At 41.2% G+C, this 17489-nt stretch overlaps 1 protein-coding gene across 2 annotated transcripts; it reads left to right on the top strand.

Annotated features, from left to right (window-relative positions):
• The first annotated feature begins 1026 nt into the window (after positions 1–1026).
• snx27a (sorting nexin 27a) lies at positions 1027–15959 on the top strand. Of its 2 annotated transcripts, none has more exons than XM_034704710.1 (13): positions 1027–1508; positions 6073–6298; positions 6434–6626; positions 6953–7017; positions 7678–7782; positions 7926–8004; positions 8325–8488; positions 9632–9721; positions 11764–11913; positions 12084–12212; positions 12376–12435; positions 12591–12639; positions 13586–15959. In XM_034704710.1, the coding sequence occupies exons 1-13, from the start codon at positions 1189–1191 to the stop codon at positions 13654–13656; spliced, it is 1701 nt and encodes a 566-aa protein (XP_034560601.1). In that variant the 5' UTR covers positions 1027–1188; the 3' UTR covers positions 13657–15959. The 2 variants fall into 2 exon arrangements, with proteins under 2 accessions (XP_034560601.1, XP_034560602.1); XM_034704711.1 differs by lacking the exon at positions 13586–15959 and adding an exon at positions 13204–13572.
• Positions 15960–17489: the final 1530 nt, after the last annotated feature.

Below are 17489 nucleotides of genomic sequence, written 5' to 3'. Positions count from 1 at the left end.
TAAAACAATAAAAGGGTAAAGATAAATAGATAATAAAAATACCAATACAAATCAGTAGTTAGATAATACAAATGGAAGAGTGCAAAATAATAAAAAAGAAGAACGTACTTTATTAATCCCCAGTGGGAAATTCAATTCAATTCAATTTTTTTTTCACTTGTGTTATTTTTAGGTCATGCTACACGCACAGTTTTTGGTATATACATACAATGCACACACATGCAGTGGGCATGCACTTAGGGAGAGATGTCAGAGTGAGGATGCTGCCATCAACCAGCACACCCCCAAGCAGTTGGGGGTTCAGTGCCTTGCTCAAGGACACCTTGGCAGTGCCCAGGCAAGTGAACCAGCACCTCTCCAGCCACCAGTCCACTTGCCAAACTTCGTCCATACTGGGACTCGAACCAGCGACCCTTTGGTTCCCAAGTCAAGTCCCTATGGACTGAGCTGCTGCCATGAAACAAACAAAACAATATAGTATCAAAGCGAATATAAAGTGACATTAAAATGAGAAATTATATGAAGTTACAAAAAAACCTAAGCCAGACTAAATAGATGGCTTTTTAATGTATTTGAAAAGTCTGAATAGGTAAGGAAATTATTGTAGTTATACATTATAAATATATATAAAGGAGGGGGCAGAGCTGCCTCTTTTTCTAAAGGAGGCTCATATCCTTAGACATCTGCAGTAAGATGCTGCAGATGTTTTATCAGCCTGTGGTGGCAAGTGTGTTATTCTATTCCGTTGTCTTTTATCCTTGAATACACTTAAAATACTTCAAATTGAAATTCAGTATTTATAAGTAATAAAATAAGCAATTATATGCAATAATGAGTTTATACGTTTTCAAGTGCAAAACAGGAAGTTGGTCAAGGGTTAAAGTGTGCCGATAAAGTATTTTTAAACCACATCTCCTGATTTGTTATCTGTAAATCTTAATAACACTTCAGTGATGAGTAAGTTTGCATAGAAGGATAAGAGGGTGTACACATTCCAGACTCTCAGTTCCGCCTCCGGCAGGTCACGTTGAGAGGCCGTGTCTCGTGACGCCACCGAGGGGCGTGTTATCAACAACAGAGTCTGTCTGTGGAGCTAACCTCACTGAGGAGGGACACAGCTCGAGTGTTGTTTTGAATCTGCTAGAAGACACCGACTGGAAAGGGGGGCTAGCAGGGCCTGTGGATAAGATGGCGGATGTAGGAGGCGACGAAACTCGGACCACTCTACCTTCGGCATCCCGTAATGGTCCTGTGGTGGGCTCGTCTGCGGGCTCAGCAGCAGGCCAGAACACCACCACCGTGGTGGTCACGTCAGGTCCGCGGATGGTGAGGATCGTGAAGTCGGAGTCGGGCTACGGTTTCAATGTTCGCGGTCAAGTCAGCGAAGGAGGACAGCTACGGAGCATCAACGGGGAGCTGTATGCCCCCCTTCAGCATGTCAGCGCGGTTCTGCCCGGAGGTGCTGCAGACCGAGCTGGGATATCAAAGGGGGACAGGATCCTGGAAGTGTAAGTCAGCCTCGATCCATGCTAACTACCCGGTTTAGCTCGTTTGAAGCCTTTTAAAAACATTAGCCATCAAGGTAACTCTGCGTCACCTGTGCGTAATGACAACCAAAGTAGCCATTGGCATATCCAATTAGTTGTTTGTCTACTTCATGTATAGTCCGACCTTATAAATAATGTTCCAGTGTGGATAAATCAAGCTAACTAGGAGGCTAACCAGCTTACATAAGTTGGACAACAGGCTGTGCATGTTGATTAGCTTTAGCTTGCTACGAAGCCAGGTAGCTATCGTCTGGTTTGCGCAGTGACTCTTCCAGCATCGTTTGTGAGGACAACATCTCACTGACAGGTTTGTTGACATTGCATTCTCGTTGGCACAATAGTAGGTGTGTGTTTTAACTCTGACAGTGTTTCCACGCTGATTTAATATCATATGGTGTTTGGATGTACTTGCCTTGTTGAGACAGCCTCACACTCCTCCTACATGGGACAGTTTACATCCAGTTCATTTGTTTTAAGTGAAATGCTCTTTGTACTTGAGTGGCTTTAATCATGGGGACATTTTTGATAATGTGTTTGGGCTTGCTCAAACTTTCATGTCAATTCTGCAAAATTAAGTGAAAAATGTACAGTCAGATATTCATGAAATGTATCTATTGTTATTCCTTTATTCAGATCCCCATTAGGTGCCACTAACGCAGCAGCTACTCTTCCTGGGGTCCACATAAAACAAACATAACCTACAAAATATACATGAAATACAAAACTAAAAATGCTACAAACATAAGATAGAAAAACTGAAAACTAAAAATGCTACAAACAGGAAAGTGTTGGAGTGTTGTCAAGTGTATTTTGCTTTAACTTAACACATACACTACTGGTCAAAAGTTTGGAAACACCTTCTCATTCAAGGGTTTGTATTTATTTTAATTATTGTAAACACTGTAGATTAATACCAAAGACATCAAAACTATGAAAGAACATATATAGAATTATTTAATTAACAAAAAAGTGTTAAACAAACCAGAATATGTTTTGTATTTTAGATTCTGTAAAGTAGCCCCCTTTTTCCTTCATGACAGCTTTGCACACTCTTGGTATTCTCTCAGTCTGCTTCATGAAGTGGTCTCCTGGAATGGTTTCTAATTAACATGAGCCTTGTCAAGAGTTCATTTGTAGAATGACTTCCCTTCTTAATGTGTTTGAGACCATCAGTTGTGTTGTTCAGAGGTAGGGTTAGTACACAATGGATAGCCCTATTTGACTACTGTTGTAATCCTTATTATGGCAAAACCAGATTATTTCATAGTTTTGATGTCTTCAGTATTAATCTACAATGTCGAAGATAATGAAAATAAATAAAAAAAATTGTATGAGAAGGTGTGTCCAAACTTTTGGCTGGTAGTGTACATATTCAACAATTAATGGAGCTTGGATGTCCAGACAATGCTTTGCAGGTTGATTTCAAATATTGTCATCATCCATTGGTAGACCAAACTGTGACTTTTTATACCACCATAGTTGTAAGGGTGAATATGCAGTGACACAAAAAGCTATAGGCAGATTACTTATAGTGATCGAATACAGTGTTGGGGCCTATTATAAGCCCTATCACATGCATGTGAGCAGTGCATTCCTCGTTTTAACTTTTCTAAAGGTGAAACTTTGAATAAGGGAGAAGAGAAAGTACAAGAACAAGGAACACAAGCCTGCTGAGGCATCAGAAAGGCAACTTTTTTAGCCAACTTGTGTTTACTCCACTGTTGCATTTCTCTTGCTTCAGTCATATGACAGAGCCAGTGCTTATCATGTGACTTGTTAACCAGCTTGAGCATATTGCAACAACTCATACAAAACCAGGAGTAGACTGTAAAATGTGTCTGCTGTTCGTCAGCATTTTACTTCACAGTTATAAAGACAAGGAGAAGGAAAAATGCTGCCTCAGTGACAATAACAAGACAGCGTACCTTGTTTATTTATTAACTAACTTTACTGCCACATCAGATTAATCAAGGACTGCTTTGGGAAGAAACTATATGAAAGATTAATCATGCTGTGTTGAGTTTTATAAGGCTCAGCATTGATAATAGGCTACAGACTATAAAGTCTACAAATATTTGATGCTGTAAAAGTCCTTTACGCTTTTAATATCTGCTAACAGACTCTCGAAACTAGAATTTTGTTTGTTTGCTTGTTTATTATCAGTATTATTTCAGGCATCCCTTAAAGTTCTGATGTCTTGTAAGTGGAATTATTGAGTGATGGAGGTTAATAGATTTAACTTTTAAACAATGTTCGCTTTATATAATCATAAATGAAAATCAAAGATAACCAGCAAGTTGCAATGATACCTTGGTTAAAGATTGCCTATTTTGATGATAATAATAATAATAATAATAATTATAATTATACATTTATTTTATATAGTGCTTTTTAGAAACTTAAACACAATAGTTACAATGAAAGATATAACAATGAGACACCACTCTGTGTTTCTGTTTCGTCTAAAAAGACCGTGATGGGATCAGAGCAGCATGAGACCAAAACTTCAGCTTTTATCACACCTTTTTGATCTCTTCAGTCATTTCCATAACTCTCTTTTAACACCTCCACATTTGTATCCATTATAGTGTGCTCCTATATATTGCCTATGCAGACATGGCATGTAGTGCACAGACCTATGCTCCCTGCTCTTGCATGCTCCCTCCTCTTGTATGTCTGCCCCCGCTGATTCACATAGGAAGATTAACAGAGACACCTGATGCTCGTGCCATCTGGCCTCAGCAGAGCCAAGAAGGGAGGGTCACGCCAACCAAAGGAAAAGGAGACATCAAAGCTGGCATGGTTTTGTTCAGTACCCCAAAATTGTGTCTCTGAGTAGGGGATAAATACTACGGAGGAATATTAGAGCCACTGGGGGAAAAAAAAAAATCAAGGTCAATTTTTTTTAAATTATTATTAAGAAAAAAGTCAGAATTGTGACTTTAATCTCAGAATTCTGACTTTTCTCTCAGAATTCTAACTTTAATCTCAGAATTTTGACTTTTTTCAGAATTTGGACTTTAATCTCAGGATTCTGACTTTAATTTCAGAATTCTGACTTTAATTTCAGAATTCTGACTTTAATCTCAGAATTCTGACTTTAATCTCAGAATTTTGACTTTTTTCAGAATTGTGACTTTAATCTCAGGATTCTGACTTTAATTTCAGAATTCTGACTTTAATTTCAGAATTCTGACTTTAATCTCAGAATTTCCCTGTTTTTATTGATGATGCGGAAGTGGACATTGTGAACAGGCACAAATATCTTGGCACTTTTATCGACGACAAACTGACATTTGAGCACCAGGTCGACGCTGTCTGTAAAAAAGTCCACCAAAGAATGTACTTTTATCGGAAGCTCAGGGGTTTTAATGTCGACACAACTTTTATGAAGATGTTTTATTCCTGTTTTATTGAATCGCTTTTAACCTTTTCAATGGTGTCCTGGTACGGGTCAACACGTCTAAAAAACAAAAATAGACTGCAGGCCATAGTTAAGATATGCAGCAGGGTTGCAGGCACACCCCTGCCTGACATGTCAAGCCTCCACCGAGCCAGGACCCTCAGCAAGGCCTGGTCCATCGTGCCTGACCCATACCATCCCCTTTTTCTTGAATTTCGCCGGCTTCCTTCAGGCCGAAGATTCGCGATGCCGAATAGCAGGACGAATAGGAAGAGGAACTCTTTTGTACCGACAGCAGCTAGTCTGCTTAACGTGCCGCATAACTGTTGTTTCCAGTTGTTACTGTTGTTGTTGTTACCGTTTGAATGTTTTGATGTTGGTGTTGTACTGTTTTGTTTGTGTCACCGCTGACTGAAAGACAAATTGCCCCCCGGGGATGATAAAGAAACCTTGAACCTTGAACCTTGAACCTTAATCTCAGGATTCTGACTTTTCTCAGAATTCCAACTCTTTTCAGACTTCCAACTCTTCTCAGAATTTGGACTTTAATCTCAGAATTCTGACTTTTTTCTCAGAATAATAATCATAAAAAAATGTTTGACCTTAATTTCTTTTTTATTTATCTGGTGGTCCTAATCCTCTTCCATACAGTACAATGTCATAGTGAAATCAACAGAATGCTCATCGCCAATGCACACAAAATACAGTTTCTTCATCAGAGTCATTATAAAATGTGGTTGCATTGTTGTTTCACTTATTGAGCCACAGCTTGCTGATAGTGTAAAAAAAAGATGTTAAAGGAATAAAAGCGTTGGATTGATACTGTGAGGTTTTGAAACTGTGAGGAATATTTGGATCAGTACATCTATTTCCACAAGAGATGAATTTAAGTGTATTTAAAAGCAGCATCCCTAAACGATGCTTTACTGATTTCACACCATAGCAGCGTGATATCCTGCTCCGATAAGTGCTAAAACTAAAACTGTTTCCTTTGTGATTGAAGCGTTAAATCATCTCACATTTAGTTGTGAAATTTGACCATGTCCAAAACAGTCGGGATGATTGCATTTCTGATTTTATACCTCTCCATCCCCCTTTTCTCTTCACTGCCCGTCCTTCCAGAAATGGGGTGAGCGTGGAAGGTGCCACCCATAAGCAGGTGGTGGACCTGATCCGTGCCGGGGAGAAGGAGCTGGTTCTGGCTGTGCTGTCTGTTCCAGCTCAGGAGGCTGACGGACTGGAAGGCGGAGAGGAAATCCAACCTAACTATGACTACAGCGACAAACAGGCTGTGCCCATTTCCGTCCCCACATACAAACATGTAGAGCAGCACTCCGAGAGGTTTGTGGTGAGTGCTGGTTTGACACATTATGACAAAATTATCCCCCATGCAAGCACAAAGGCTGTGGTGGAATAGCAAATCTATGGATTGCATGGATTCTTGTATGTTAATGACGTCCTGTCTCTGTCTTGATGCCCACAGGTGTACAACGTGTACATGTCAGGCAGACAGCTGTGCTCAAAGCGCTACAGAGAGTTCGCAATCCTCAACCAGAACTTAAAGAGGGAGTATTCCAACTTTAACTTCCCTAAACTTCCCGGTAAATGGCCCTTCTCCCTGTCCGAACAGCAGCTGGATGCTCGCCGTAGAGGGCTGGAGGAATATCTTGAGCGTGGTAAGCTGATTCAGAGAAGTCAAGTCTGTTTTGATTTTTCATCACGGACAAAGAGAATTAAGCTTTGGGTATAACCAGACACTTAAAAGTCTTTAAAAACCCCAAATAATGAATACTTGAATGCAAATGTTCAGGAATTGAGATGTTACAAAATATTTCAAGCTCCCTCTGTGACCAGTTTTTCCAGCATACAATAAAAATGCTGTGAGTTTGAACACAAGATAAAGACAACGTGACATTTGGCTGTCCTTTTGTTTATTTGATTAACTTCAACCGCCACACCCCTCTCTATCTCTGCTTCTGTCTTTGTTCTATGTTGTCTCTAGTTTGCTCTGTGCGGGTGATCGGGGAGAGTGACATCATGCAGGAGTTTCTCTCTGAATCAGACGAGGTATGCAGCCCCTTTGTCCTTGTCATGATATGGATATACCTCTGTGAATTCTACACTCTGAGCTTTGAGTATATCTGTGAGACAGGGACTCTACGCACTTTCAAATGTCTGATAAAATTGGAGCTTTCCTCGTGTATCGTTTAAGTAATGTATGAATCTGATTTTGAGCATATTTCAGGCTGATTTAGGGCAATTAAATTCTTATGATGAAATAATGAATAAATCTGTTTAACTGCCTTCGGTGTACAAAAGGAGGCAATTTTACCATAAACAAGCATCAGCAGTGACAGCAGAGTTTGAATACTTGATAAAGTGTGGCAGCCCATAAGGTCTGCCAGAATGTACTTTAAACAGGAGAGCCAAAACAATCCAACACTAATTGCACTCCCTTTGTAGTATTTCTGAGGAGTGACAGACAAACGATACAGAATTAATCCAGCACTTGAGGAGGATTAGGATTTCTAACATTGAGGAGTTTTGTTTGTTTGTTTTTGATCCTGAAGTAATTTCCAGTAATTCAAAGCAAACACATCGATACAAGTGTACACACACACACACACACACACACACACACACACACACACACACACACTTGTTAATCCACACATGAGTAAATGTGGCTTCACAGCTGTTGTAAATTTTTGTCCCTTCCCTGTGCAGAACTACAACGGGGTGACCGATGTAGAACTGCGGATAGCCTTGCCGGACAAGACCACCATCTCTGTCAGAGTCCGTAAAAACAGCACCACAGACCAGGTGTACCAGGTAAGAACATGTGATGGCTGTCCTGCTGTATGGATACCTGTTTTCTGTTTTCTGATTGATTTCTGGCAGATGAAAAGCTGTCTTGATCTTAAAGTCCTGAAATGTTTTTTTCTGTAACTGACTGAGTCTTGTTCCTCCTGCAGGCATTAGTGTTGAAGGTTGGAATGGACAGTATTATGGCAAGCTACTTTGCCCTTTTCGAAGTCATCAATCAGTCCTTTGGTAAGACCTGCTCTTGATGCTTATTAGTGTTTTGCTTAGAAACTCCCAGAGCATTTTCACATACACTCTTATGTTTAATCTGAAACCCCTCTTGGGGATGACATCATCACATGACCTCCTATTTTCTAAATAAAGACCTGTGTCACGCCACTAGTGAGTTAAATTCATTGGGCCTAGGGGTGTGAGTGTGTGTTGCAGTTTTGGACAGCTAGGGCAGGTAATTTGGTGCAGGCTGGAATTTTTTTAATGACTCAACAGACACTTGCCCTTCTTTTCATCCCTTCTCTTATCCCTCTCTTTCTTTCCATGATTACTTTCAGTGCGGAAGCTGGCACCTAATGAGTTTCCCCACAAGCTTTATGTGCAGAATTACACATCGGCAGTGCCGGGGACTTGCTTGGCGCTCCGCAAATGGCTGTTCAGCTTTCAGGAGGAGGAGTTGCTAAGAGACAACCCGCTGGCACTGCACTACTGCTTTCACCAGGTAATAACGATAAGTGAATCCCACTTGCCATGGGCTTAAGGGAACTCAGCACAAAATTCCATCCTGTGTTTTTTTAATTCACTCAGAGTCTTGTGTTATCCTTTCTGTAATGAAAGAGTTTAAACTTGATGGAGGTGGTCATGAACCTTTTGACTAAGAACATTTCTTATTCTTTTTTTGTAATTAAGAAATCTTAAGACAGGACAGCTGTGGGAAAAGTAAAAACAATTACTCATAAAAGCCATACACTTGATTTAACCCTCACTCTGGGTTCATCGATGCACCTATGATGACCCACTCCAAATCCTTCAACCTTTTGTGTTTTAAAGGTTAGCCTTTTTTTTTAGCAATACCTAAAAAAGCTGACTATCAATAACCACATTTGTCATTTGAAACACAGGAAATTAGTTATAGCTCAACAAAATACGTCAGAAGCAGAGTCGTTACTCGCTGATCTTAGTGCATTTGTGGTGAAATGCAGACTGCAGGCTTTGTGCACTGATAGTTATTTGCAGGTTTCTGCACTTCTCATTGCAAGGTTTAATTTTGAACTTGCAGTTGCAGGCCTTTACCTGCAACTCCAATCCAAGGTAAAGCCAATCTAAATCCAAATATCAAGCTACAACCAATCAGGAAGTCCCTCAAATGCCACACTGAATGAAAACAAAGACTCTTGTAGTTTTAAAATGTCACAGCTCACAGACTTAACAAGGCAACCAGGGGACCATGATATTCAACAAGCCTGGGCTCTCTTTTCAAATAAGTTTTAAAGTTTAAAGTATGAACTACGAAATAATCCTCTAATGCAAAAGCACTTTCATTTTCCACAGCAACCGCCAGCAATGAGCCGCAAAGTTACAAAGCTGCAGACGACCGTAGATTTTCATAATTATTTGTAGATTCATCACCACAATTGACCCGTTTTACACTGACCAAATCTTGTTTTAAAAACACTAATAGCACAATTAGAATATGAAAATAAGTAACTGTGGTTTTAGTCGAGCTTGGTTTCTGGAAGCAGGTTATCTTATAATTTTTTAATGGATAATCCTTTTTGTGCAGTGACCTCAAAAAATAAATTCTGTTATATCTCTCCTTGTCCATCCCAACCCCTCCACCCATCCCCCCCCTCTGTCTGTCCAGGCATTGGAAGATGTGAAGAAGGGATTCATAAAAACAGAGGACAAATCCTGCCAGCTGCAGAAGCTGGCAGAGCAGCGCAAGATGGCCACGGTCAGTCCCACAGACCAGTCTTTGTTCGGGGAGGGGGGTTCAGGCGACAAACTCTTTTTGCCTGCTGACCAGAGCCGTCACCAAAACGTTACCAAATAAAAATGGACAGACAAGTGTGAAAGCCTTACACAGCATAGAGGACAACCCTGAATGGTGTAAAGTACTGATGCATGGTTTCACTGGAGATAAAGTCACTGAGTGTGTATCGATGTTTGTAGAACATTAACTGAAAGTGGCATGTGAGTTTCTTTGTGTTGCTACAACAACTATGTACCAACCGAGGATGACATTTCGACACTTTTAATCAATAGTGTAGAGCAACACAAGTTAACGTGAGCCTAATAGATCTAATTATTACAAATGTTGGCAGCATCATATTTCAGATATGATCGTGAAAACTTAACCTTTGGTTCAATTAATTTAGATCAGGAACGGAGCAGAAGAACCAGGGGGACAGTTTGCACACTCCAAGTCCGACTTTGTTTGAAAAAAAATGCAGGGCTTTGCCTTTTTTTCAGTATTGTGTATGAGGAGGGAGAAATTATCCTGGCTGTGCAGCTTCAACCCAAAATAACGTGGTCTGAAATCTGATGGATGCATATTGCATTCATAGAGGGGGGGGGGGGGGGGGGGGGGGGGGGGATCTGCTCTGTTTTTCTGAATTAACAACATACTGCTACAGTAAAATACCAACGGTACCTCAAGGCCACACAAGGAAGTAAATGTGCCTTGGTTCAGTTTAATCCGGTTTTATTTTACTTTAAGACATAGGGAGACACTAGTATCTATAAGTAACATAGATTGTTATTAGTTTGTCAACTTTGCGCAGGCACCTGAGGACTCTGCAGTTGTTTAGACGTAAGGCTTGTTCTGATCTGCTGGATGTTACAGCATTTCTCCAGGATCAACTGAGAAAATATGACATGCTTCATTGATACAGTTGTGCTCATAAGTTTACATACCCTGGCAGAATTTATGGTTTCTTGAGTAGTTTCTGTTGTCTTTAAGATATAAAAAGAGTAAACACAGCTGTTTGATAAAAATTTTGCCTCACCCAACCACTAACCATAAGTGAAAAAAAAGTTTTTCTCTTATCATTCATATTCTCTGAAAAATGGCCAAAAAAAAATCACAAATTCTGCCAGGGTATGTAAACTTATGAGCACAACTGTATGCAAAGATGCATCTGAAATGCATTCAAGCTGGCTACTTTGTGACTCAAGAGACAATCAGACAATTGCTGAAAATACTGATCTCCATGGAGTGCAACTGAGGCACCGGGTATCTCTTTAATTCAGAAAAACAGCTGATTTTATTTCCTCATGTGAATGCGATCAGTTCCGTATGGATCATATTCACATTCAATTTTTTATTCTCAGATGCCTAGTTTTTTCTTTAAAGTCTTCACAGCCCAAATATAACCATCAAAGTGGTAATTCGGTGATTTGCACCGTTTTTATGGGCTGAGAAGCCTACATTTGGGAGACAATCAATACAGAAGAGCTATTATTATTTCCGCATTAGACCAGAGTATTTACTCTGGATAAAAAAAAAAGGAAAGCTGAAATCAAACGAGCGAGGGTAGACCCGCAGGTCATGTATGTGAGATAGCTGCAGGTTACTTCTCTTTGTGGTGCTTCAAAGCCACTCCCCCACTGATTGATTGGACAGATGGGTAAAACGTGACAGTGACAAGTGACGCCAAAGTGAAAAGTTGAACATTTTTCAACTCACGAGGAACAAAAAAAAATGCCAAACATGCAGCACTCAGCAGGAATAGACACAAAGACTCTTGTTATGATGTTTGTAGCGTCATTCAATTAAGTTGGGCTCCTAATGTGAAAAATTCTAAAAACATGCTGGTGTCAAGCTTTATGTCCAGAGAATTTATTTTAGCGATGCCGTAGTTTGGGGTTCCATTCCATGCTGGAGCTTTATGAGACTCTTGCAGAAGATGTATAAGTGATCTCAGTTATGTTGCTGAAGTCTTGTTTCTAGAAGAATCTGTGACCGATGTGTGTGTTATTCTTCTTGTTCTACAGTACCTGAGTCTGTTGCGGACATGTGAGGGCTACAATGAGGTGTCGTTCCCCCACTGCTCCTGTGACTCCAGGAGGAAGGGACACGTTATCACAGCTATCAGCATCCATCACTTCAAGCTGCACGCGTGTACCGAGGATGGCACACTGGAGGTGAGTGTTTGTCTGCTTGAGTTTGTACGTGTTGACATACAGAACAAGATGAAGATGCAGCTTAACATATTTTGAGGAAACATGTTGTATTTCTTTTGCACCGTTATTGGAGGAAAAATTGTCGTACAAATTTGTACATTGTTTTCAAACCAGCGCTCTCTCTCCCTCAGAACCAGGTGATTGCTTTTGAATGGGCCGAGATGCAGCGCTGGGACACAGATGAGGAGGGGATGGCTTTCTGTTTTGAATATGCCAGAGGAGAGAAGAAACCTCGCTGGGTCAAGATCTTCACTCCTTATGTGAGTTAACACAACTTTCCTTCAAATGTTATCAAAGCAGCTCTAAGAGGATGCATAGCTAACCAATCAAAATGTTACTTCTCACTGTGACTCTGCTCTCTAACTGTGCTGAATTCAAACACTGGAAGGCTGAATAACATTCCTCTGTGCCGTTTCCTCCCAGTTCAACTACATGCACGAGTGCTTCGAGCGGGTCTTTTGTGAGCTGAAGTGGAGGAAACAGGTAAGGACCACTCCTTTCCTCTTTCATTCTGGGAAGCACATGACGCGAACGCAAAGTTTGAAATACAATACAGAAAGCCACCTACATGTTTTTCTTTTTCAGCCGGTTGTGTAACGTTTTTAATTTTATCTTCTCATTGATATGTTTTCTGTCAGGTGGAGGAAGAGGCGTCTGACAAAGACAACAAAAACTGCAGCAACAATGGTAAACAGCGTTTTGATTATTTATTTTTTGTCCTAAATAGAAGCGATTATGTTCCTTATATCACAGCTGACAGAACAAGCAATGAAGAGTTGAAGGCTAGATTTTATCTGGGGCAAATCAGCAACAAATATGTATTCAGATGAGGTGCTGGTTGCTGCTGTGAATGACAGCACCTATCAAGCAGCATGAATTATGCAAATTCCTATCTGACAGAAACTAAAAGGGCAAAGACAGGGAGAGGATTTCAAGTTTGTTACTGATTTTATGACTGTAAGTTAAAGGCTGAAATACATCTAAGCATTTTACTCATTCATAAGATAAGTTCAGTGTCATTAAATTATACCCTGCACTAAAACTGATGCATTCAGATATGCGTGTGTTGTTTTATTATGTTCTTAGTGCAGGTTTGTTACATTTTAAAGAGCCAAACACAGTCAAGGGGGGAACAAAAGCCTTTTATAGACATTTCACCGAGCTTCTCAGTGAGTTTAACAACTTAGAGGTGAGTAAATTCCTCTCTAGTGCTGTTGCAACACCCTGAGGTGAGATGTATTTGTCAAACAGTGAGGAAAGTACCCAGGATAGATTAATGGAAAGACATGTGACCAGCTATCAAAGCCATCTCTGAGAGGGATGTTGAAACAGTTTCCCCCATGTGAGGCAACACGAGACCAGCGGTGCAAGTATGTGGATAAGCAACTGCATGGCATGAGGGTGAGAGAGCAACTTTTTCAAGTTTCAGGAGCACAGATTCAAAAAAAGGAGAGCTGAAATGTCGTAGTCACGAATGAAGCACAGTTCAGGGAAGTTTGTAAGTGCCTCTGTCGATGAGAAATGGCAAGATCTGTGTTTTGTTGTGGCAGCAGTTTCTTAAGTCACATGACATGGCAAGAAAGAAAAGCCAATCTCTCAGACTTGTCCCCTGAACCAACTCTCTGTGTTGCAGAGTATCTGCCTCCTCTAGAGACACAGCAGAAGGGATGGCGCCACCTTGGGGGGGAGATCGCAACTTCCTAAAACCATTTCTCACCACTCAAACTAGAACTGGTCCACTTGCATCATCACAGCCACCCCCAGAGAGCGCCCATCGACAAACACAGAACTGAGTGACGGACTGCGGCGACGCACGCCCCAGAAACGAACTGGAAGTGACCGACTTTTGGAAACTGGAAAAGTAACACTAAACCGACCCCAGGGACACGCACACACACACACACGGCAAGAAGAGCGATGAAGGAAAGCAAACAAAAGCAAACATCCATGTCATTTACTAGATCTCCATAGCGTCTGTTGTTTTCCGCCCTGTGATGTGGGGGCAGGACACAAGCAAATTCTCGCCTCTGGTTGAGATGTAACTCACACACAGGATGTGTGAGCCGTCAGGGTCAACACAGCTGTACGGGAAGCATTTGCTCGAAGGGAGCATCTTGAGGATGAAGAGCTGCAACGTGGGATCAGATTATGACCCCCCCGGCTCTTCCAACAGGATTCGGTCTGGTCCTCGGTCCTACTTGAAAGCCTTCAGTGTGGCCCTCGTCTTCCAAACTTCTTCAGCAGTTGGTGGTGAAAGCAGAAAGCAAAATCATGCTTTGCACTGTTGATGGACTGCAGTAAAAATGAATGTTTATGAAATGTTCTCTGTTAGGCCAGAAGGATTCTGTCTCTGTCAGAAACCGGAGCGACAAATGTGTAACTAACTGAAAACTGATGTGTGGGGGGAGGCAGGCATTTTTCAAAATTATGTTTAACATTATTACTTCTGGTAAAATATAGAATAATATATGAGCTATAATAATTGGTTTCTTGATGTAACACAGTGAAACACTAACTGAATTGCATCCAAGCAGCTCTAACCAATATCCATTTTTCACCTTGTCTCCTGGTTCGACCCACGCAGCTTCACTACGACGTCTCTTGGCAGTTTGCCATTAATGTCAGTATGTGTATTTATCCCTCCGCAAGTGTTTTATCGTGGGGATTTTGCAGAGCTTAGAAGTCTAGAAGAAGAGGGCTTCTCAGGCTAAATGCTGTGTAGAGATGATCTTTTTATGACGAGGTTGATGGGCCAAAGCGGTGATGATTTTGAAACGGCACTCGGCGTGAATCTGTCCGTTAGATTGTGGATATAAGGACAGGAGAGTATCTGAGCGTTCAGCTGCAGTTTTCTGAGCGGGCAGCAGAGAGCAGCAGAGGGTAAGACAGATTTGGTTGGTAGGTTCAGAGCAGAAATTGAAATCCTCTCAGAGCTTCTTAAAGAGTGATCCCTCGGGCTCTGTAACTCACCCAAAAGTATCACTCCTCTGCAGGTTGTCCATTAGCCACTTCAGCAGGAGGACAGATGGTGTGTATGTGTATGTGTGTGTGAGTGAGTGTGTGTGAGTTGCACGGAGAGTAGGTGATGCATAAAGTTTTGCGACTGCAGCCACAGCATACTTAGCAATGCAGGCAGCTGTCTGCGTGTTCCTGCAACTAAATGACTACAGTATTAGTTATGTGTGTGTGCACATGACACGATTATAAAACTTAAAAATGTGAGAATTTTGTTTCTTTCTAGAATGCATTTCAGATATTTTCATGCAAATATAGTTCTTTCTTTCTGTTGAATTAAAACCGGTTTTGTCTCACTTTAAGTATTCAGAAGCAGGTTGACATGCTGACAAAAAAAAAAGCTCCAGAATGAGACATTTTGTGCAAGTGAACCGCTTTCACCTGGATCTAATGGAGCTGTGTTTATCCCACTAAGGGCTACAAGTATATCTTGGCAGATCCATTACTGACTCATGCTTGTGCTTCACTCGCCTGATGGCATCAACCCAAAACCTTGAACCGAGAATAGAGAAGGTTTATGTCAGACTGACTTTTAGAGCACAAGTTCAAGTTTCACATCGTTAGCAGATTCTTTTGTACAGTTGAGTTTAGCTATCAGTTCAATAAAATGTTTCATTCATGCCAAGGTTTAGTCATAATTTGCTCATTTACCTTGTGGCAATCTTATGTGTGTGCGTGAAGTGTGTGTGTGTATGTCCTCTGTGTTTATCATTGACATTGCTGATAAGCTCTTAGGCTGTGATTGGTCATGTCTGATGAGCTGTCGGCGTGAGAGCCGACAAATGAAGATGAGGTTTTGAGTCTGTACGACAGCGCAGAGATGCCAGACAGATGGAGACAAATGGGAGGTGTCTTCTATTGTCTAGCAAACATTCACCGCTCCACACATGCTTTTTCAGCATCACACACACACGCACACGCACACGCACTTGTCTCCCTGCCACTCTGTGTTCATGGTTTGACAAGCTCTCGAAATAAAACATCAAATAATGTGATTTGTCAACCTGTTGTTGCCTCTGTGCACGGGGCTAAGTCATACCACGGCATAAAGCAATACATACTATATATTAGTAGCATGTCGTGTGTTTTACGCACACACATACAGATGGCTATATTAAGAAATAAACTGCAGTGTGCAGATTGCTGGATGTCATTTCGACAGCTGAAGTAATAGCCAATCCAGAGATGGATGACTTAAGAATTGGAGCCGTTCAACCATGATGTTGTTTTTTTTTTTTTTTATAAGAGGCAGATCGAGGGTATGTGTTTGCGTGTGTGTTGGCTTCTCTGTCCTCTGCTCCTACTCTCTCCAGGTTGCTCTCCCGTCATCACAGGGGGATGCGGTTGCCTTGGCAGCACCACGTTGGCTCCACGCGCTCAGTGCAGCCTCTGTTCCTTTTATTCCCTTCAGCCGACTGACTCACTCCTCCCAATAATGTATTCAAAGCAGTGTTTTTTACTGTTTGATGTTTGTTCTCTGTCCCTGTGGCTCATGCTGCTGTGAATAGGCTTATAGAAAGCTAGTTTTTTTTTTTTCTTCATTAGACATATTTTTTGTGTCTTGATTTGTATTGTCAGCGCCAGGTGCCATTGTGTGCTCAGTCTCAGTCACAGGCAGGTTTGCTCTGGCTGTCGGTTGTTCTTTGTTTCAGCCGTGGGTGAGATAAATGTCATAGTAACAGTGTGGAGGTGAGAGAGGGGAGAGATGACAGGAATGTTAAAAAGCACGTCTTTGTACGGTTGGCCAGTGTTTGTTGTGTATGCTGTGTTGTCGGCCACCTGTGTTTAGTGTTTGAGACGCTGGACAGTCTTGGCTCGTAAGTGAATGATTTTATACAAAAAAAGGATTGAATTTCACACATGACTTAACATAAAACGAATGTTGGAGGGTGCAGCAAACAGATGTGCATGTGTGTGCGGCACATGCCGCTCAGAAAGTTCATCAGGACTGCCACTGAAATGCTTGTCTGAATCAAGTTGTTGAGTTTCCTGCCAAATTGGCACTGATTCCCCTAACATTCAGCGGCAGATATTGTCAAGATTTTTTTTTTTAATTCTACAGCATTTCAGGCTCAGAGTCCGATGTTAGCAGCAGCATTGTGAGGCTGCTCGCTCACTCTCTCTCTCTCTCCTCTGACTCCTCTGTCAGAGCCGTTTGTCTCATCATCTGTGCTTTTGTGTAGAGTTGATGTTCGTTGATCTCTGGAACAAGCACCTGGCCGGGACAGCATTAGCTGCTGGCTTTCCCATTACAGCCGCCATGTCCTGCCTCTAACTAACATGAGGGTTGGATGTAAGTGTTTGTTTAAAAAAGTGTTAGCCTTTGTGTCATTATTTTGTTCATTGCTTAGAAACACAGGGCTTCGTTCCATGGCAAGTAGGCAGTGACATTAAATAACTAAGCCTTGTTTGTCAGTCTTCAACATAACCTGTAAATAGTTGTTTTAAAAAGAAAAAGAGGATATCTCTTGGACAGAATGCACTCTTGTTTCTCTGACTCAAAACCTTTATTTATTTAAACA

This window comes from Notolabrus celidotus, chromosome 16, assembly GCF_009762535.1.
Source record: "Notolabrus celidotus isolate fNotCel1 chromosome 16, fNotCel1.pri, whole genome shotgun sequence".
Lineage (NCBI taxonomy): Eukaryota > Metazoa > Chordata > Actinopteri > Labriformes > Labridae > Notolabrus > Notolabrus celidotus.
This window is presented reverse-complemented; position numbering and strand designations above follow the sequence as displayed.